We start from the raw sequence: 22784 nt of genomic DNA, 5'->3' as shown, positions 1-22784 counted from the left end.
ATATTAAAACCAAAACAAAACAACAAACAAACAACAACAACAAACCTGACAAAATGATGTAGATAAACATTTTCTTATACTATTTTTTTCCAAGCTAAATGTTTCAAAACTCCTATAGCAGTAGCTTTGTTGGATTTAAGCATTCTACTTATCAAGTAATAGAATTCAGACTCCCAAATTGTCTCTATATTTTGTTTCTGGAAAATATATCTTTTTCCCTCTCCCTAAGACATATGTTTTTTTGATGGAGAGTCTGACTGGAGATGCAATCTGGATTTTAAGAGCTGGGTTTTTAGGTTGTTCTTATCCAGAACTCCATTTTACTATTGAAGTTCTGTGACATAACATTACTTGTCAAGACATTCAAAACCAAATCTAAACATTCACAAATTTGAGCTACAAGGTGGCTGTTTGCAAAAGCTGTTGTCAAGTCACAGATTTAAATGAAATATGTAAGTGGACTTGCCCATCACTTCTTCAACTGTGTCACTGAAATGCCCAAGATATTGGCTGACCATTTATTCTAAACAGCAATAACACATTAGTACTTAGAGAGGATGCTTACCTGGTTTTGAGCAGCATTAACTATTATGATTCTCCACAGGGCTGTTTTTCAATGCTTTCTCCCTGGCACGGTCTGCCATCAGGTGCTGGGGTAGGATTATTACACTGGCGAGTTCGAGTGCTTTCTCCATTGATACAGGTGGACCAGGGACTCCAACAGCTCCAGCCTCCATCAGTGACAACTGGTATTAAGACACCATATTAGGGTTATTCCAGCATCTCTCTGCCTTCTGTGCAGTGGCAGAAAGATCAATTAGAGCTTTTTACTTGGCACTTTTAAGGGTGGGCAAGGTAGACCATGGTTCAACTCTTATATTCTCAGTTATAGTTATGGTGACTCTGCAGATCATAGCAGCCTCCAGCATACAACCCATCACACAGATCTGACTTTTGAAAATGCCCTTGTCGGTGGCACTGCTTAAGAGCCCAGAGGTTTCAATATTTTTGTCGCCCTAGGAAGCTCCCTGAATACCAAATTCTAAGGCCCATTTTCAGCACTTGTGTTTTAAAAACTTGGTCACAGGGAATGAATTTACTGTACAATAAATTTTTTATGTTATCACTTGCAGAACTGTATTCATCTCCCTCTTCCTCTTTGTGGACCAATCTAATATTAAGCTAGCACAGTAATTATGAAATGTGATCATGTGTCAGCAAGCACAGTGCTTTTGCAAGAAACTGAAGACAAAATAACTTACAATGTGGTGAGATTGCTTTTGCCTGAAATAAGTTTAACGTTACTGTGCCATGCTTCAATAATGCTCCTATTAACTTAAATGAACTTTGGGTATCATTCCAAGACGCAATAGTGTGTGTGGGACCATGAACTCTAAATTAGAGTGCCCTCTTTATGGAAAGAACTCAGCAACTTACACTAACTTCCACACCATATACCCATGAGATTTCACAGCAGTAGGTATAAGGGAGTATTACGACATCTTTCTGTCCTTATGAAGGCTCATTTTGTCAGGATGTTGTTCACAATAGCAAATATGCTCATTTTGGTCTGTCTGGAGTATTTACTAACCTTTAATTAATGTAGATTTGGGAATCTGACAAGCAATTCCCTTAAAGTAGCTCGAGCACATGCATGTACAGGCTCCATCTACCAGCACTAGGGTGCCTCCATTTTTGCAGGGTTCACATTTGCACACACTGTATTCGGTAATGTAGTCTTCAATTGCTCTTTCCAAATTTTTTTTCTTTAAGTATGCATTTCTCATCTTAACTGGAACAAGTGTATGTATTGGAGAAGGCTGTAGAAGAAAAAAGCCCATGCACAACAGAAATTTCCAAAGTTCTGAGTCCTTTTGATATACCCGTTACTACAATAAACATCTGAAGAAACTGTCAGGATGAAGAAAATACCTGAAAGTTTATGATAAACTTGGACTCGCACCTCCATCTTAGAACAAAAGCTTTTGAACTGTAAGAGCTACAGCTTTGAAGAAGTTGTACTTACCCGTTGCTGTATCACTACTGGAGCATCAACTAAAGACTTAGCCCACTGTATGTAATCTTCTACATCAACCATCTTGGATCCTCGCAGTAACATTTCTTTTATTTTAATGGAAAAGTCAATCTTCCCTCCATCAACTAAGGAAATGACATCATCAATGACAGCATCATCCTTAAGTTCTGCTGCAGAAAGAAAGAAAAGAGGACGAAGAAGAAGGTTTAATGCCCATGCATCTTGAAGAGCAGCTCTCCTTTTAGTGCAACCAGTCCATCTCTCTAAGATGACCACAGAGAGAAGAGCCCTTCACTCACTCGTGGTGGAATTCAATATTTCTTTGCTTATACTGCTTGTGTGGGAGGAAACCTTCTATTTTGCAATTAAATTTGAAAACCCTGTATCTGAAAGGAAAAGAAGGGGTAGAGCAAAATGAAAGACATTATGGAGATCATAGCCATTGGGCTACTCAAGTAGGGAACGTAAGTGAAATCAGAGAAAGGGAGCACCTGCCTTGACACCTCCTAGGCCTGTCCCAGCACTGCAGGGTGGGGCTGAGGATGAGTCAACAGCAAGATGAGTCAATGGAAAAGGTCTCTGGGTGCAAAGAAGGGCATTTCGGGATGGCACAAACTTAAACACTTGGAGTATATTTAGGGGAGTGCCATTGAAGAGGTAAGGGTTCAAGAAGGACAGAGAACTGCTGGAGGGGGTCCAGCAAAGGGGTACTAAGATGATTAGGGGATTGGGGCATCTTTCTTATGAGAGGAAAGGCTGAGGGGCTTGGGTCTTTTTAGTCTAGAGAAAAGAAGACTGAGGGGGGATCTTATCAATACTTATAAATACTTAAAGGTAAGGTGCCAGGTAGATGAGAACAGTCTTTTTTTTTCAGTGGTGTCCAGTGAAAGGACAAGATGTAACAGGCACAAACTTGAACATCTTAACATGAGGAGGAACTTTACTTTGCGGGAGACAGAGGACTAGAACAGGCTGCCCAGAGAGGTTGTGGAGTCTCCCACTCTGGAGACATTGAAAACCCGCCTGGACGCTGTCCTGTGCAACCTGCTGTAGGTGACCCTGCTCTGTCAGGGGGGTTGGACTAGGTGATGTCCAGAGGTCCCTTCCAACCCTGACCGTTCTGTGATTCTGTGAAGGGACGGTCACAGTGGCTTTGGGAGTAACAAGTGTGGAAAAATAGAGAGTTAAAGGCAAAAAAGGAGGCTGATTGCATATAGAAAAGTACTGATCAGTGAGCTTGTACTGTCCTTGACCTTTGCAGTCTGTCCTGGCTTACCAGTAAATTCCATTTCTAAGTTTTTTCCTGGGTGCGGAGACTCTATTCTGCATACATCCATGTATATGGAGATCTGTGTGCCAGCAACTAGGTTTGGACAATGGCTGATAGGCACCTGGTGTTTCTCATGCCAATAACTGGAGTGAGTGATGGTACATATGTCAATGTGTGATCACTAGCAAGTGTCAAGCCAGACTAGCAGGTGAATAGGGTAGGTGGCTTGGGAGCCAAGTATCAAAGTGGCTGTTAGGCTGGTCTAGATATGTACATGTCTCTAGAGTGAGATAACTGGAGGAGCTTGCTACTGGAGTGACCAGGGGTTCAAGGCCAAATACTGCAGATGCCCCATGGTCCTGGGGTTGACTGAGACCTCTTTGCATGTGAGTGTGTATCTGTGTAAGCTATCTGGAGATAAGAGGATCCAAGGGCCAATTGCTATGTAGACTAAGTGCTTAAGGCCGGTTACTGGAAGCATGCATAGTATGTGTGTCTTGGTGCGCATCCAGTGGTCTCTACCAGCAATGGGAGGGGAGCTGTGGGCCTTAGGGTGCTGTATGTCCATGTGTCAGTAACAGAGGAGACTAAGGATCCAGTTGCTGGTTCAATTGAATGTCTAAGGTCAGCTGCTGGATGGCTCTGTATTGGCTATACATGTATGTTTAAGAGGGGCTGAAATACCTGAGAGTTGTGCTGACCAGGAAGAACCTCTGCTGTAGATGTCCCTGTGTGAGGTGGATAAGGTGGCCTCCAGAGGACCTATCTAACTTCAACCATTCTGTGATTCTGTGATATTTCCCACTAACAGACTTTCACTTTGATCAGATGGAGAGAACAGGATGAAGCTATCAGCTCTGTTTGTGTTGGCCTGAGTGCTGTGCTTTTGTGGTCAGTAATGCGTGTATGTATCTATGTGTTATCTAAGTGTGTTTGTGCATATGCCTACTGGGAACACATGCTCAGCCTGGCTTGGCCTGAGAGCATGGCAGCCTCACTTCTACTGATCTATCAGATTTGTCCTTTCCCTAACAGCAATAATTATATTGATTATAAAAGAGGAAGGAATTGGTATAATCTTTCCTTAAGTGAAGGATATAATGTAAAATAAGAATATACTTACATTTGTCCTTCACATGAATCTTTTCACATTTACCACTATCAATATTAACATTGGCATGTAAGTCCTTATATGCAATATTGGCATCTAAGTGATAGCCGAGGCATTTTTTCACATCTTCTACAGTGATACCTGGAAGTGGGAATAAATAAGCTATTAGAGGAATAGAATGACGATAAATAAGGTGATATTATTATTCTTGCAGAATAAATTTCAGGGCCATTGCAAATGTTTACGTCTTTGTTCTTTCCATTTATCTTCTGCTTTTTCCTTTTCCATGAAGTGAATGTAAGGATGACTGTATTTGAAGTGCCTGATGGTGAGATCTACAGTGGTTAGGAAAATACCAAAACCCTCGAAAAACTGATTTCTGTTTTCCTTGGTCTGCTGAAAGCAGATGTCCCTCTAGGGACCACTCTCCATATATTCTATTGAAATTTTGTCCTTCTCAGCCTCTTATCATTTGCTCTTTTTATGTGCTAATTTATTCAGTTGTCCCAATCTCTCTCTCCCTGTCTCCCTCTTCCAAGCTGAAAAGTGTTTCTCCACTCCTTTTCCCCTTAGAGTTAATTAAGTCCACTAATGTCTTACAAGTACTCTGTTCATAGAAGTTCTAATCCTCTTCTGTCTGCTACTGTCTCCAACACTTCCTTTCTATTTAATAAACTCAAACACATCACCTGGAACTTCACTTTTGTGTTCAGAAGGAATTTTACTTAAGATTGGAACTTAAAAAGAAAATCATCCAGCACCACAATCTCTGGGTGTTGAACAGAGTAATACTGGAATGTATGTGACATATTTGCCCCATGTCCCATTGCACAGTCTGATAGTAATATTGTTGTTGGTGTTGCATGCAGCAGGTACTTCTTTTCTGTTCTCCAAAATCAGCATAAGTATGGCCTTTTCTAACTTTATTCCAGAGTGACCATTTTAATCTATCACAAAACCACATATATCTGAATGGCATGTGAGGTAGGATTGAGTTGCTCCTTTCCTGTCTTAACCACAGCATGTAAAATTCCAGTGTGAATGTTAAAGTTTATAAAAATAGTTTCATCACACTCAAGTGCACTATGTGATATCTAGGAAGTTCTTCAATTCATTCCTTGTTTTTTGCCACTAGCATACTCTTCAAGTGATTGTACCACAAGATGGTACCAACTAGCAAATTGGATTTAAGGTTTAGGCAGATTTTCTAGGCATTGGTGATCTCTTGTGGATCATTTCACACCAAATTGTATTGCTAAGATCTTGAAGAAGTTTGTGTAAGATCTTTTTGTTTTCTCAGTTACAGACTTAAAATACAGGCTTCAAATAATTTCGGAAGTTACAAAGGCTGAGTCTCGTCTCTGTTGAACTCATGTACTTCTGTAATGTCACTGGCATACCACAAGCTGCACACATTGAACTGTGCTGTTCTCAGTAGTGCTCCATACACCCAAATCTATTCTCATGCATCTCTTTGCATGACTGGAGACTTGGTGATAATCTGCATACCGTAGCAAGACTGACAAAACGCATACCTAGTCGAGACATAGCATAATTATCCAGCACATACACAAGTTCATATTTTCCTCCTACAGTTCCAGAGACCGCATAGTGAGTTCCATAGTCTTCTAGGAATTTGAAATATTCCCCTTTATCATATTCAGCAGGCAGAAAGTTTAGATCATCAAGGAAACTATCTGTGAGACGGACATCACGACTCCGCATTTGGAATCTTCCCAGCTGAATCTTTCCTTTTACATGCAGAAAGGTTTGGTTCTGAATGCAGGGAGAAGAAAGCAGATGACAGTGCCATTCTGGTATGCACCATAGCAGGAAAATCTGTTCTATTTTACTTACAAAGAAACTGCAGCACTTTTAAACATGGCATTCAATCTAGCATTTTGGAACAGGGACAAGCTTGTTTAGTTCAAATTAGAAGTTCTCCAATTTAAACTGAGGAAGCAGCAAGAGATTTAGATCATTTCAGTTCTTCCAGTTTTGCAGAACTCTACCCTTGCTAATTTCAGTAAGCCCTTTGTGATCTATTTGACAAGGTCTTCTCTAAGTACAATATCTACCAAAAGTGTCTTTCTGACTTTCATAACATTGAAAAATAATTCCATATGTCTCGCTAGATAACAGAAACTGCCCACTGAGGTCAGCTGGAGTTTTGTCTTTTTTTTATAGTCAGAGCAGAACTAAGTTCTCTCTTTTTTTGGATCACTTCTCTGTTATTCTCACACTGTCAGAAGGAAGGGCACAGATCCAATTAAAACCAAAAACCCAAAAATAACATCAAAAAATGAAAATTAATCAGGAAAACATCCCTTTGAGGCATTTGGCCCATACATACGTTCTAACTCTAGGTTTAATGCCTGATATTTTCATAAATTTCACTGCAGAATGTTTTATATCATATTCTAAACTAGGACCTAGCTGCTGCCCGTAACACATGACATTTGTGAAATAGTTGCATTTAAGACTCTAAGCAAACGCATGCCTTCTAAATCCCATTATTCTTTGCAGTACTTATGTGACTCTTTTAGCAGTAGTGCCTAATAGGGTGTAGGTAAAAAAGATTTAGCAACTGACCATCACATTAGCTGGCACCATTTAAAGGATCTTAAACTGCCGACTTAGATGCTGCTTAGGCCTGGCAGAAATCTTTAGGCATCTAAATCTCTGTGAGGAAATTTTTGTAGGTGCAAATATTCCTGCCATCCAGCATGTATAAAATCCCTTACTCTCCTGATGTCCCTGGGCTGCTCCTGGCTTTAACTTGCAGGTAAGCCCGGGAGGGTTCTCGAACAGGGACTGCTACTCCACTAAACTACAGCAATATGAATTGATGGTGATAGACCTCTGCTGGTGAGAGAACACGATTCATTTTCTGAACTGATCTCCAAGCAAGAATTTGAGGCCAAAACTCCTATCACAAGCCACTAGACTATGAGCAGCCTGTAATATACCCTAAGCTATAGAACTTGGTCTTTTGCATCTGTAGAGACAAATGCTTTGAGATTTAAATGGTCTGTTTCCATCCCAAGAAAACTCATACCAATACAAAGTCAGTGCTGTATGTCAGCTTTGCTTTATAGGGCAGACCTTTCTCTTCAGCATTATTTTAGTTACTCGGTTATAAAAGTTATCTTCATTTGCCTTTCATCCATTTGATCTCCAGAGCTCTGAAAGGGTCCTAGACAACAAGGCTGACAAGAAACTTTAAAGATTGAGTTAGTCGAGGCAGATCTATTCTTCCTTGCATATGGTGTGTTTCATCACTATGGAGTTGATGTATCTTGTACATGATGGCACATTGTGATCACAGACTTCGGCATATATGGTGGAAAAGGGCATATGATCTGGTCCGTTAATTCCACTAGTACCCAGCTTCTGGATTAGGCCATAGTGTCTAGCATGTCTGGTATCATTTTTTGTGGTCTCTCTCTCTTTGACACCACTAGATGGTAAGGCTAATTCTTCACTAGTAAATAAAATGGGATAAGGCCTTTCCTCTGTCTCAAAGGCCAGGTAGAGTGGTATGACTTTTGTGCACCCCAAAACAGGCTTGCTTTCTCCAGACTGCCTACTAAGAACATTCCCTTCAAACATGGTGCTGGGAACCACAGGATGGGCATTGCTTATGAGAGCACAAGAGCTGGCACAAACCAAAATCATGGCAGTGTGCTAATAAAACTAGGGATTATCCTGTGCCAGTGCTAATGCCCGTGCCTTTTAGCCCAGGCTGGTTTACTAGTAGAGATATATCTGAATGGCTGAGATCTGACCTTTCAGTTATTATTCTATATGTCTATTTTTTGTTTAGCTAGTGTAGGCCTACTCAGTGGCAATTTTTTACCCCAAGACTTCACCTAATTTGTCCACATTGCACGAGATCAGAGTTGCTCTCTAATCAAGTTGAGATCAGAGATCTTTGGCGCTTTCTAACATCATGCTCCTGTTGAAGATGAGGGTGGTTGGTAGTCAAGGGTGAACAGTGGGAAAACAAGGCTACATTTGGTTACCCTTTGGGCACATCTGAAATCTTAACCCTAGTATTGCCAGTATTTCATTTTTGTGAACAAGTGACAGAAAAGCAGTAGGAACTAGAATACTTAGAAAGATTAATATTACGTTATCCTAACACTGTGTAAATTTTAGTGTTTGTAAAATAGTTACATTAAAACCTTTAGCTTGATGAAACTTACCCTTTCTGTGGAGCTTTCCAGGATAGAACTTAAACTTGAATTCTTGCTATAGTGATACTTGAAATTTCCTTCTGAACCATTTTTGTTACTTCCTTCAGTAGGTGTGTATTTCAGAGATAGGTCGGCATTAAAGTGTTTTTGTTTTTCTATGTAAACCTCTCGTAACATTTTTACACGGTCATGGTAGAACACAGATGTGAAGGTTTTGTCAGCTTTTGTCTTAGGAAAGGTAATGAAAAGGTTATATGAGAAAAACAACAGGTAGTAATAGAAAAATATACGTAGCACTTTAAAGTCATATGTTTTACACAGCTTAGCAATACATTTTCTTACAGCTCTTTTTTCTTTTAGAAGAAAACAAATGGAAATACCACTCCCTCCCCAAACCACCTCATCTCGATCAGCTCAGTGCTTCAAAAGTGAACAGAATACTGCAGTGACAATATTTTGGTGAGTGTTAAATCTCAGCATGGCACACTGTCAAAATAATTCATGTTTGTCAACAGTTCCTTTACATGGAAGGAGTGGTAGTCTCCAGCTCCTTCCTAGAATGCAGACAAGATTTGCTAATAGGTCCCGACATCTGAAATGAGTCAGAATTATGATTTTGCTTTCTTTCCTTATAGAAGACAATAGCTAATTCAGAATACATATTTCAGTGTTGCTTATTTTTGTATACTTTAGCAGACTATAGATTTCTAGTAACTGAAAATGGTCATGCGTCAAAATCAAATATGAGCTATTACCTATGGGTCAGATTTACTCATTTTGGGCAGGATCTGGTTTAAATTGTAATTGTTCTATGAAGTTCCTACTTACAGTGATAGGCAAAGCATTTGGTAATCAAAATACTGCTTTGATTTCTGACATGCATCTGACATTGATGTTTCTAAGATCATCAACATTTTTGGTGTTCAAACCTCACTGGAAGTCATAGTTTGAATCTCAAAAGCCTCTTAGATTTTTTTTTTTTTTCAGTGGGACAGAGAAAGCCATCGTTAGAAAACCCAAGCAGGACCAGAGTATCATAATATTATTCCTGCCTTTTTATCAGTGTCTTTTGTGTGTCCTTGAAAAAGCAGCTTAACTGCTGCTCTACCCAGTAGAAGGTAGATATCATATTCCTTTCTGTATGTCTCCTGTTCATCTCATCTGCTCATGTCGTAAACATTCTAGAAATGGTTTCATTTACTAGGCAGCTTACACTGCACTTACAGGCAGCAAAGAACATGGAATTCATGTGGCACAACTGAGCTTAACTGCTAAAGGAAATGATAACATAACCTGTTATCAAAAGCTCGATGCTAAAAAGCTGCTGCTGCCTGACTCAGGATGTGCTGAGTCTTCCAAGAGCATGTCAGGATTCAGCATTCAGTTAAACACTTCTGTTTGCACAGAAGGACTTAGACTTACATCATAAGTAAGAACACCCACGTTCCATGGCTTGCGGTAGTATGTCCGCGTGTTTCCATCACGCACCCTTTCACAAAGACCATTGAAAAAGTCATTGTCAAATGGGCTGGCCATTGGCTGCATTCCTAAAACATTGATTCTACAAGAGAAATACAGGTAATGTTATGCTTCAAAAAAGGACCTGTCAGCAGCCATAATCTGCAGACAATGTTGTTATGACTGGAAAAGTCAGATCCTGTAAGAGATGAAGGAACTAAATCTTCATCCACAGCAGCTTACCTCATCTCTTGTGGTCCTCTCACCTGTGTGATGGAGATAATGGTAAATCTTTTGTAAAGCACTTTAAGGGCCATGGATGAGACAAAACCAAATAAAAGGTAGATATTAAACATAAAACACAGTGAGGGGCTTAGGAATGAAAGGAGGTAAAAAGCATTTCTTGACCAATGTATTTGTGAGGAAGTATTCCTTATAGGTTTAAAATGGACATCTCAACAGCTATATTTAAACTGATTTTTTTTCATAATTTATATTCATTTATTTGCTGGTAAGAACTTTGGTATCAAGTATGGTATCTGTTTCATAGATTTTAATCTTTTCAGTATTACTGATATTTATGTCTGATACATGTCCATGTACCTATCTGAGTGTAGAAAGTGGTTACCAATTCATCAAAGACACCAGTGTCACTACTGCACATCTATACAACATTTTGTGATGGAAGATTTTAGCAATAGATTATAATAGATTATAATAAAGAAGCTACTTCTAAAAAAGCCTGAGTGCCTGGCTTACTTCCTCATACTACAATGGCAGCATTTTTGCTCTTGTGCAGTAATACCAACATCAAAATTAAAAGACAAAGATGTATCGTTTAAACACAAGGTGGCGCTGTAGTATACTTTTATTTTAATTTGTTCGAGTTTGGGTAGCTACCTTCTAACTCGATTTGTAGATAAACAACATGTCACGCTTTCTTTTTGTTTAAAACGAAAGAAATCCAGCAGGGTCAGAGAACAGAAAGATTAATTTTCGACTTAGATTAATGAGGAAAATGCCTGCAAACAATGAAGATCTGGGAAATGGAGAATGCAGTACTGGAAAAAAGCTGCAGGCGAAGTGTTATTGCAGTAAGGCATCCCATTGTATAAATAAATCAAGATACATTTTCTCCCTTTTAGACATGCAAGTTAGTAAAGTAATTGGGAATGACTGATTCATTATGAAATATTGCTTGAAACATATCTATATATCTATAAGCTTTACCTTTAAGTAACAAGTATGGCAAGTATATTCATGTAACTTCTATACATGATTCTGTGTATTAACATAATGATTGCTATATACTGTCTGTATAAATACTTTATCCTCCCCAAGTAAACAAAATAAAACAGTAGTTAGGTATTCCTTCCGAAAACTATGTAGCATTTCTAAATGCAAATGTGAACATGATTCACTTTGGGGAATGTCAGTGTGCCCCAGTATTTTCATCTGGCTTTGGAGACAGTTCTAGGCTCTTCACAAGGACTAATACTACTTTTTCCTTCATTACATACCCTTGCCCTGCAGTCCTGCCAACTTCAGACACATCGATATCATGTTTACGACATGGTGATTGTGGATCGGATTCACAGTGATCTTCATCAGAAAAGTCTCCACAGTCATTATCTACATTACACACCAGTCGTTGCTTTATACATCGACCTAATAAAAGAATAAAACACTGAGTGAATGCATTTATTTTTTTTTTCCAAGACAAGCCCAGCTACTACTCTTTATTGAGATACTCTTGACTGAGGGCACTAAAGAGATGGACAGGCAGTGGAAGCAGGGACAAGTATCTTGCAAAGAGTATAGGGACACTGCCTGCTTGTGTAGGGATGGGGTCAGGAAGGCCAAGGTGCAGCTGGAGCTGAACTTGGCAAGGGATACAAAAAATAATAAGGGCTTCTACAGGTATGTCAGCCAGAAAAGGAAGGTTAAAAAAAGCATACTAAACATGAGGAGGGACTTCTGGGACTTCTTTACTTTGAGGGTGGCAGAGCACTGGAACGGGCTGCCGAGAGAGGTTGTGGCGTCTCCCACTCTGGAGACATTGAAAACCTGCCTGGACGCTGTCCTGTGCAACCTGCTGTAGGTGACCCTGCTCTGTCAGGGGGGTTGGACTAGATGATCTCCAGAGGTCCCTTCCAACTCTGACCATTCTGTGATTCTTTGAGTCTGTACTGCCCCTGATGAGCAAGACTGGCAAATTGGTAACAACAGATGAGGAGAAGGCTGAGGTACTCAACAACCTTTTTGCCTCAGTCTTCACTGGCAATCTCTCTCCCCACACCTCTGGAGTGGATGAACTACAAGGCAGGGACTGGGGGAGCAAAGTCCCTCTCGCTGCAAGAGAAGATCCGGTTCATGACCACCTAAGGAACCTGAACATACAGAAGTCTATGGGACCCAAAGAGATATATCCCAGAGTCCTGAGGTAATTGGCTGGTGTAGCTGCCCAGCCACTCTCCATGATATTTGAGAAGTCATGGCAGTCAGGTGAAGTCCCCAGTGACTGGGAAAAGGGAAACATTGTACCCATTTTTAAAAAGGTTACAAAGGAGGATCCTGAGAATTACCAACCTGTCAGCCTCACCTCTGTGCCTGGGGACATCGTGGAACAGATCCTCCTAGAAGCTATGCTAAGGCACATGGAGGACAAAGATGTGATTCAAGACAACCTGATCAACCCACTAGCCTTCTATGATGGAGTGACTACATCAGTAGACGAGGGAGGAGCTATGGATGTCGTCTGTCGGCAGTTCTGGAAAGCCTTTGACACGGTCCCCAAAACATCCTTCTCTCTAAATTTTAGAGATATGGATTTCATTGGTGGACTGTTCAGTGGATGAGGAATTGTTTGGATGGTCGCATCCAGAAGGTAGTGGTCAACAGCTCAATGTGCAGATGAAGATTCGTGACAAGTGGTGTCCGTCAGGGTTCCATACTGGGACCAGTACTGTTGAATATCTTCACCAGTGACACAGACAGTGGGATCAGGTGCACCCTCAGCAAGTTTACTGATGAAACCAAGCTGAGTAGCTGACATGCTGAGGGACAGAACACCATCCAGAGGGACGTGGATAAGCTCAAGAAGTGAGCCTGTGTGAACCTCATGAGGTTCAACAAGGCCAAGTGCAGGGTCCTGCAGGTGGGTTGGAGCAACACCCAGTATCAATACAGGCTGGGGGGGTTAAGGGATTGAGGGTAGTCCTGTTGAGAAGGACTTGGGGGTACTGGTGGATGAAAAGCTGAACATGAGCAATGTGCGCTTACAGCCCAGAAAGCCAACTGCATCCTGGGCCACATAGAGAGAAGCACGGCCAGCAGGTCGAAGGAAGTGATTCTGCCGCTCTACTCTGCTCTCTTGAGAATCCACCTGGAGTACTGTGTCCAGCTCTGGAGTCCTCAGCAAAGAAAAGACATGGACCTGTTGGAGTGAGTCCAGAAGAGGGCCTTAACAATGATCAGAGGGCTGGAGCATCTCTGCTATGAGGACAGGGAGAGATAGTTGGGTTGTTCAGTCTGGAGGAGAGAAAGCTCTGGGGAGATCTCATTGTGGTCTTTCAGTACTTAAAGGGGGCCTACAGTAAAGATGGGGACAGACTTTCTAGCAGAGCCTGTTGCGATAAGACAAGGGGTAATGGCGTTAAACTAAAAGAGAAGATTTGGACTAGATATAAGGAAGAAATTTTTTATGTTGAGGGTAGTGAAATACTGGCACAGGTGGCCCAGAGAGGTGGTAGATGCCCCATCCCTGGAAACATTCAAGGTCAGATTGGACAAGGATCTGAGCAACCTGGTCTAGTGGAAGGTGTCCCTGCTTCCTACAGGGGAGGTTGGACTAGATGACCTTTAAAGTTCCCTTCCAACCCAAACTAGTCTATGATTCTATGAGATCTTCTTCTTCGTATATTTCTATTATTGTAATGAGGAATTCCACTCATACGCCCTGTCTATTTCAAATGAAAAATATCCCATACTACTGCATTTACTTAGGAGTTTAGTAGGATGGCTAAGAAAAGTAAGTGATAGGAGAACTACTGTCATTTGCAGAAATTTGTTTCTTCCTGTGATTGCTTCTATATTAATCTTTAATTATTAGTGTGTCGTTTTTTTTAATGTATTAAGATAATATAGGCAAATATTAATTCAATATCAAAAAAGAATTACTTCTAAATTGATTAAATTGTTGCTATTTGGACTATATTATTTGGACACTGTAGTGTCCAAAACTATAGAGATTCGTGCTCTAAAGCAACAGTGAAGTAGTAATTCTCCCAAGGTGGTGTATCACACGTTTTACGAAGAATGACTTTTTTTCTACAGGATCTAAAGATCTGGGGTAAATTTAGCATAATAAAACAATACTTGTTGATGTTAACTGTCTCACCTGTAAGTGCCACACAATGGCTATGAGCTAGCAGTTAAACACATAATTTCTAATTTTTCTTTCTCTACTTGCACTTCACAGTATTTGAGATAAAGACAATACCGATAATTGCTTGGGACTCAAAATTCACTTACCATCTTTACTTTTCTGTTTTGACTAGTTTTATTACCATTAAATTTTCCTATTTTATTTTGATTTATGATGAATCTTGAACATTACATTCATATGCTATATATGTATCAATTTACACATTTACATCTTAGTTTGTATCTAAAGGCATTTTGGTCTCCAGCTAGCATCTATCACACCACTTTGGTCAGTAAACCTCCCATCCATTTTGTTAAAATTCCTTCACTCCTAGTTTTTTCCAGTGATTTTTCATAAAACAGTGATTCTGTAGCAGGTGGAGCAGTTATGCTAGAAGAAAGAACACTCATAGTATGGTTGGCTTTTAGCCATGGGGAAGAAATTACAGAAGAAGAATTTAAACTATAATTATAATGGGAGATGAGAGAAATATACCCCTTCTCATGCATTGTTCATGCACAGGTTTTGGCATTGTGGCTTTGCAACCCACCTGTCTACATACTAGAAACTCTTTAAACCCTAGCAGTAAGGCACTGCTTCAGGAAATCAACCCCAAGTAGAAAAGCACTGAAGCATATCTCTCTTCTTTTTTATGTATGTATTTTGTCCTCAAAGGAAACAGATTTAACTTCTTCGCAGAACTAAGCAAAATACGGTTTCCTGAGTTATTGCATAACTTGCTACGGCACGAAAACAAAACCTACCAGAATTGCATTGAAAGTCAGTACCACAGTCTGGTTCTGGTTCTTCAGGACAGACTTGGGTGGTTTTACAGCTTTGTGTATCTCCTAAGGACTCCAGGCATGGTCTTCCACCAAACTGTCCAAATCTTTCAATACGTCTTGAGCGAAACTTGAAAGATAAATAACACTGTTAACATTGCTTAGAGAGAAAACAGAACTACTAGAACTGAAGGATTTCCAGCTGAACTTGGAACTTTTCACAATGAATCATCTTTGGTGAAATTTTTCGTTGAAAATCCACAGGCACATCTCATGGTGTAAAAAGAGTGTACAGGAACACTGAATTAATAATAATGTCTTAGCAAGTATGTAGAAATGCTTATTTTTCACTATTTAGTTTATTTCACTATTTTCATTATTTTCACCCAGGGATGAAATGCATCATATATATTTCATATGCTTTCAAGTATATAATTTTTTCATGAGAATTCCCCTAAGAAAATAAAAATCTGCTTTTGACAAAAAAAAATGCTTTTTATTTAAAACGAGAAAATGTATTGAAAAGTGGTGTTCTGAATACAAACATCCTTTTGGCCAAAACAGGTAATTCCTATCTACAACACATTTTGAATGAGAATGCTTGACCAGTTTTGTATGTCTGTATTTCATCTTTTCTTACTCTTATATCTTCGGATCTGAAATGATTATGGGTTTCATCAAAACATGAACGTAGAATATCAATAGTTGCAATCTGATATTTTCCCATAACCAAAAGGCAGACACTTAACGCTCCTTTGGTTGTGGCTTTGGAACAAAGACTTCTAATGGTAGCTTACCCTTTGATAGGTGCATGGGTCGCAGGGCCCCCACGCGCTCCAGCTGCTCAGCTTACAATCTATTGGCGATGGAGCATTCAGTTCTCTTGTTCCCCTCTGGAGAGCTTTCTCTGAAGAGCTGTCAAACAAAACGTTCCAGTACAGTCCTGGGCAGTACACTCATATGTGCATTTTTCTTTAAACCATAGACCGATATTTTAGAAGCATCTTCAAGCTGTTTTCTGCTTCATTTTTATAGCAATACTTGGTACTTAGATGTATAAACAGCTGCCTAATCTCAAATTATTCATTGGTTTAAAATTACATTAAAAAAACCTTGAAGACTTAATAAACCAGCTCTTTTTCCCTTTTTTAGATCTTTGTGTGTACTCACGCTCTTCTGATGGATCATGTTATTGAAGACAATCAAATAATACACAGAGAATATCTGCAGTTCCCCTATTCAGACAGTGGCTGTGTTGCCCATACTTAAAAATGAAGACGAAGGCACAGCAGCACATCTCAAATAGATGAGGCACTTCAATACATGTCTCTGTGATTTTTTAGCTTATTAACTTTAATGGGGTTGCCCTTAAGCCTAGATAAAAGTTTAAATGCTTTCCTAAATTGAAAGAAGGCCTGTAAACAAAGGTATTATTTGCTAATAAGATAACTTATATAGATGGAAAAAACAGACAAGTGTTTATCTATGTAAGCATTCTTTGGCTTGCCAAGTTGAATACTTTGCCAGTTAGACCTATATTTTCTAGAGTTACTCTTCATTTTGGTGCCCAGTTTTAAATATCATGAAACTCCTGGCTCTCAGTAAGTGAAAGGCCATCACTTTATAGAAAATGAATTTCTTTAAAGCACCCGCAGTTAGACATTAAAAACTGATGCACTGTAGGATGACTTGTTAGTTTTAAAAAATGAGGCCAATAGTTTACTGGTGACCTTATCTTTGTGGGCAACAATGCTGGAAAGCAGAGGAATGGAGGAGTGCTGAAGTCTAACTTGCCTGGTTTGCTCTGTAATTTATTTGCATTTGGCCTTACATGCTGAGTATTCATCCACTGGGAAGCAATTCTCTCTCTGCACCTCTTCAGGTTAATGCTACTGCCTCTGTTTTACAGTGGGACCTTCTTTGCTGAGCCCAGCCAGTTGGCAGACCTGTAGCTCCTGCGGTGGGATGTATAGGCTTTTGTTGCAGGCAGGGCCTTGCCCTCCAATCTTTGACCCCTTTCTCTCATACAAATATGTCAGGAGTCCAAACAAATATAACCTGATTCCACAAGATTGAGAAATCTGCAGTTTGGACCAGGAAGACATACCAGTTGGTTCAGCCTTCTGGTGCCATTTATTATATGTTCAGGTTACATATGTAGTAAGTTGTTATTGAGACACTAAATCAACCTGTGTCTCTTTCCAGCTATTGAATCTTAAACAGCTCAGGGATCACAGGGTTGTTGTGCAACCTTTTATGCACTCAGCTGTCCCTGACTGGCTCTGATGCCTCAGAATTTCCACTGTCACACACACCAGCAGTAAACATGCACCACGGCTGCTGCTGGAAGTGTCTGTGTCACACACTCCCACTGTCTTGCCTGCTGCTCCTGAACAACTCTCTTCCCAGAAGTCTGCTAACCTCAAGCTAGGGCCTGCAGTAAATGGATCCTTGGCTGAGAAGGCTACTTTTAACAGGTGGGATTCTAAAAAAAGGAAACAGCAAAAAGCACAAATATGCCCAATATCTATGGACAGCAGAAATAAGATAAAGAATTAAGAATTCTCACCATACAATAGAGACCTCCTAAACTCTTAGCTGGTAGGGAAGGATGAAGTTTTGCTGTGTGCCTGCCACCAGGAATTGGGGTACCTGATAGAGGATGCAGACCCAAGTCCATTTTACACAGAATTCCCTTTCACCGATTCTCTGGTGGACTCTGAGCACCTAAATCAAAACCCCACTGGTTGGCAGCTGAAAGTGCTGGGAACTTGGGAGATGGCACTGAATACCTGCCTTGTTCTTACACTTTTCCGTAAACATCCTTTAATGATGAGTATCAGGAACAAGATCATGGATCAGCTGTCTCTTTGCTCTGACCCAGAAAGCCTGTGATTAGATTCATCATGGTACTTTTAATCTGAGCCTTTTCTACTTTCACGTACCCACTTAGGGGCCAGTTTTATTTCTCCAGTGCTGTTGGGGTTTACAGATCCCAAAACACCCTGCGAAGTGTGCTTACATACATCAGAATGATACTTCAACCCAGGAACTGATACAGATTTTTGAAATTAGTATTCTACCTGAATGCACTGCAGTCACACTTGCTCTGTGTTATATTAAAGTTTACAACACAAAAATAAGAAAGAAAAAGAAAGAAGTCTAAAGCATCTCTTAGAAACTTCTACAGAACTTCTACAAAAAACCAAAGATATTAGGAAAATTGGCAGGCTTGTCACCTCTACCTTAAACTCAGAGAGAAAGGGTTACTGAAAAACCATACTGAAACAGGAGCTATTGAGTCACACAATTTAAATAGGAGTAAAGATAAAAGCAATTCAGCTACTGAAGAATGTCAGTGAAGGCGGCAATTGGGAGCAAGAACTTCAGAGACAAGCGTGGAAATCAAAATACCTTCTCTGCTATCATTATTGGGAAGTTTTGAGGAGCGAAAGAATGCTCTTGAGAAAGGAAAAGCCATTTCAGAATAAGTACACAAAATTGCTCGCACTTTGTCTTGGATTGCACAGTACTCTGTACACCCTCAGGCCACCCAGCTTTGGTGATGTGTTCTTGATCCATACTTCAGAACACAGAGCTGTTCAGTTTATCAGTTACAAAACTGATGACTTAAGGAAAAGTCTTGGTTCAATAATCAGCACTGGCCAAGAGAGGAGGCACAGCATTCTTGGAGACATGATAGAATCATATGAGGGCATAATTTTGCCAACTGTAGTCGCTAACATCATCATGAAGCTGCATAGTTTTTGGTATGATCTGAAGTCAAGTGGCCCGCCCGTGTTACCTGCTATGGACTCTCTGTAATAATTGTATCTTGTGGTTGGACTGTTTCTAACAGAATATATCACAGCTGTGCTTTAATTAGATCTGAGTGCCAAAATAACAATAACCATCAAAACATCAGGAGAGAGGCAAGCAGCAGTCTATAGTTTTGAAGGCTGCTCTTCAAAGTCTGTTCAGGTATTTCAAGAAATAATGGAAGCAGCCACCCTCAGGCCTAGACACATATGCAAAAGGCAATGCTTGTTGTTCAGGTAGTATTCATGTGCCATCACAAAATGCCTCACATATTACAATTTAAGTCTTAAAGCAGATTGATCCCAATTTACTCTTAACATGCTTATATCTATTATAAGACTCACATTCTTTCACCACTTAGTACTGACTATTGTCATAAATGACACATAGACTAGGCAGCTTTATTTCAGGTAGTGTAGCTCTTCAGTTGTTTTCACATGGTACTTTTGTAGGGACTAAGACTTTAGCTCTTCTAGGAACACTTAAAGTGAAAAAAACAGAGGCCACTTTCCAAAGAATTAGAAATAGGCCACTCTAGGAGACTTTAAATAGGAAAGTACAGTAAGCATCAAATTGTGCATCTCCAAGTAGAAACGGATTGCGATTAGATTATATTTTCACACTCAGCATGCACTAGAAAAGTTGCCTGAGCTCCACCTCAGCGCACGAACGTGGCTTCGACTGCTATCAGTCACCTTCATTGTGCGACATACATCCGAAATACACGGATAAACCATTTCTATTTGACCCCTTAAAATACAGCAAGTAGTTTCCCTTTTCAATGAATATCTGAGCAAGCTACCATTAGAAATGTCTGCATTGGAGATTTGTGCTCTGTGTTGGAGAATCAAAACAGTATAGACATCTGCAGGAGACCAAGGACACTTACCTTATGCTTTCCCCCAAAAGGGAGGCAGACACCTCTAAATAGCATAGTATGGATGTAAGCGGCAGGATAACATGCATGGTTCTCATTTTGTAGCTGAATAGACAAGAATTGCTATGACTTAAATTACAATGTCTTTATTTGTTCCTTTTGTTATTTATTACCAAGAGAACAAACAAAAAGCAGTGCTTACTGAAGAATGCCAGTTACTAGCCAGAACTGCCTTACGGTAAGTGCTCTAAAGTCCACTTTTCAGAGAATTCCACTTTTTCCTGCATGAAGACTGGGAAACGGTGTAGTTTCAAGATTAAAAACAAACTAGTTTTGTTTACTAGTACCTTTTAAATATGGGAAAGACATTTTCTATTTAATTAGAGAACAGTTAACTGCCTAGTAAAAAGCTGTCATAGCAGTGACTCGTGTAAGGAACAAATAGTTCCTAAAGCAGAGCTGTTTACAAGAGCAAGTTCAGCATCTAACATCTTTGGAACCCTCATTGGAGTATTGGAGGAATAAAGTCCCGAGATTCCTTTTTCTTCCTCCCCCAGCCAACATAAGAGAACAACACAGTTTTTTTGTGGTTTTGAAGGAGTCTAAAACTCTTCTAGCTTTCACTGTCACCAAACCCCAAACCACAAGCTAGCTCTTTAGAAGGGCATTCCTATTCAGTAGTTTGCTGTAATCCAGATTTAATGCATCATGTGTTGGACACAGTCACAAGACAGAAATAACTCATAAATAACCCACTGTTTAGCAGTTAAGAATTAAGAATCTGGATACAAGCTTAAAATAATCATATAATATAAGGATATTCCAAATTACCACGGGTAAGTGAAAAAATTTACTTTTAATTTTTTCTGTTCCCCCTTTTTTGTAGCAGGGAGAAGGGAGGATGTGGAATAGGGCAGGCAATTTTTTTCCCTATTCAATCTGTAATTTGTGATAATTTCATTTAGAAGAACTTAAATCTGATGGATTCTCAGTCCAGCTCAATGAGTCCAGTTGCACTAAACACATTCGTTGAGCAAGAATGCAAGACAGACACATATTGTGTTATTTCATCATATCTGCTTCAGTTGATCCTATATGCACCACCCCAGCTCATGGTTCTTTAAGACAGACTAAATCACAGTAAACAGCTATGCAAACTAAGCTAGCAGACTATCAAGCATCTTTGGCCAGCTTGTAAGAGATCCTGCTAAGTAATTCTTAATGGTGATCCTGACAGCTATTTCAAAAGTCCAGCATAGTGGGGCTGTTAATTTTAGCGTGACCAGCAAATAGTCATTTAGATACTTAACCCGAACACTGGTAAACATATTCCTTCACTCAAGCGCCAAGACAGTCAATTGTTTTTTTTTTTAGTTCTAATTGTATCTCTGAGTACTAAATTATATGTTGCCATGAAGTCAAAAAAAAAAGAAAAGTAAAAAAAAAAGTAATCAGTGATTCACCATAAGACATGTATTTCAAGCTGGATACCGACTCCCTTTCAATAACTTGTTTTCAACTCCTTAACCATACCAATAAAACAGTATTAAAAGTAAGCATGGAAGCACCCATGCTATTTATTCAGTGATACATCAAGCTGACAGTTACAGGTCTGTCTCCAGTGCTAAAGGCTAGTCTAAAACACTAACTTTCCAATGGATTTATTCTTTTTAGCCATCTTCATTAGAGGAGTTGTAAAATCTGTTCTAAACATGAGCTGAATGTTTTCACTTAGTTTTCCCAGCATCAGTTTAGACCTCCTGCGAAGCTGGAATAGACAAATTGAATAAATGAAACTTCTTAATGCGATGCAACTGAAGTACCCAGATTCCATGGTCCTGCAGAAGGGAGCCAGAAAGCATGTTCAGTAGCAGCAAACTCTGGCTGAGCAGATAATGGCGCAAGCTTCTAGTGACAGTTTATTAAGTCAGGTGAGGATTTTATTTTTTACTGTGGGACAGCATTTGTTGAACAGGCTGGATGCAAGAAGCTACAGAAAGACCTTGCTATTAGACAACTACAGTAAGAACCTGTCAGTGACAATTCTTAGCATGCTCTGAACTCCTTGTGTCAACTAGGACACAAGATTGAGTTATGGAGGACAGAATCAACAGCCACACTGATGTTCATTTGGTATGAAGAATTGCTTTGTTTAATGTCATTAGGTAACATCACTTGAGATACTACAGTTTTATATAACAGTGTAACATCCATAAGTTTCTACATTTCCAGTTTGAGACAAATACTTAAATTCATAGCTTTTTTTTTTTTGCATTACAGAAAGTGCAAGAGAGGTTTATATACAAGACTAATTGCATGACTGGCTGAACTGAGTACTAAGGGTATATTCAAGTTGACTGCCTTAGCTCTCCAGTTCAGCAACTGCTTAGGCATTTGATTTAACAATACTATTTCAAGTTTATACTTAGTATTAACATAAAAACCTCTGACACATCAGCCATCACCACTGGCCAAGAATGCAGCTGTTACAGTCAGTTATAACCAACTGATTTAAGGATCTGTTAGTAAGGAGGTTCTTTAGAAAAGGCATGGTTTTCAAGAGATGGAGGACTACCTCACATTAATGGCACAGAGGTGGTGCATCTGTTCACAAGGAATCTAGGCATGGAGTGAAACCATGATTGTCTTTTTGCTTTCTTAGCATACTGGACACATGCAACTCTACACCATGTGACAACTCAAACTGAGCAACATCAGGGATGTTCACTGAGATACATGCAAGAAGCCTATCTGCTCGTTCCATTTGTCTGCCAAGTCCCCTTAATAGAAAAGTAATCCTAGTAGTT

General features: G+C 39.7%; 1 protein-coding gene across 1 annotated transcript; it reads right to left on the bottom strand.

The window, feature by feature from the left end:
- Nucleotides 1-588: 588 nt before the first annotated feature.
- On the bottom strand, nucleotides 589-20075 carry C9 (complement component 9). Its single transcript, XM_009894708.1, has 11 exons — nucleotides 19990-20075; nucleotides 16079-16172; nucleotides 15264-15411; nucleotides 11594-11741; nucleotides 10038-10176; nucleotides 8625-8843; nucleotides 5952-6192; nucleotides 4429-4557; nucleotides 2027-2205; nucleotides 1592-1820; nucleotides 589-746 (listed from the first exon to the last, which is right to left on the bottom strand). The coding sequence occupies exons 1-11, from the start codon at nucleotides 20073-20075 to the stop codon at nucleotides 589-591; spliced, it is 1770 nt and encodes a 589-aa protein (XP_009893010.1).
- Nucleotides 20076-22784: the final 2709 nt, after the last annotated feature.

The sequence above is a fragment of the Charadrius vociferus genome, unplaced genomic scaffold, assembly GCF_000708025.1.
Source record: "Charadrius vociferus isolate BGI_N301 unplaced genomic scaffold, ASM70802v2 scaffold450, whole genome shotgun sequence".
NCBI lineage: Eukaryota > Metazoa > Chordata > Aves > Charadriiformes > Charadriidae > Charadrius > Charadrius vociferus.
Note: the sequence above shows the minus strand (reverse complement) of the source record. Positions and strands in the feature narration are given on the sequence as shown.

Coding starts and splice junctions, on each gene's coding strand:
- C9 (XM_009894708.1), bottom strand. CDS start 20,075: ATGAGAACCATGCATGTTATCCTGCCGCTTACATCCATACTATGCTAT. Junction 10,177..11,593: donor GGCAGGACTGCAGGGCAAGG/GTATGTAATGAA, acceptor TTTCTCTTGTAG/AATCAATGTTTTAGGAATGC. Junction 747..1,591: donor CAAATCTACATTAATTAAAG/GTTAGTAAATAC, acceptor TCTTAATACCAG/TTGTCACTGATGGAGGCTGG.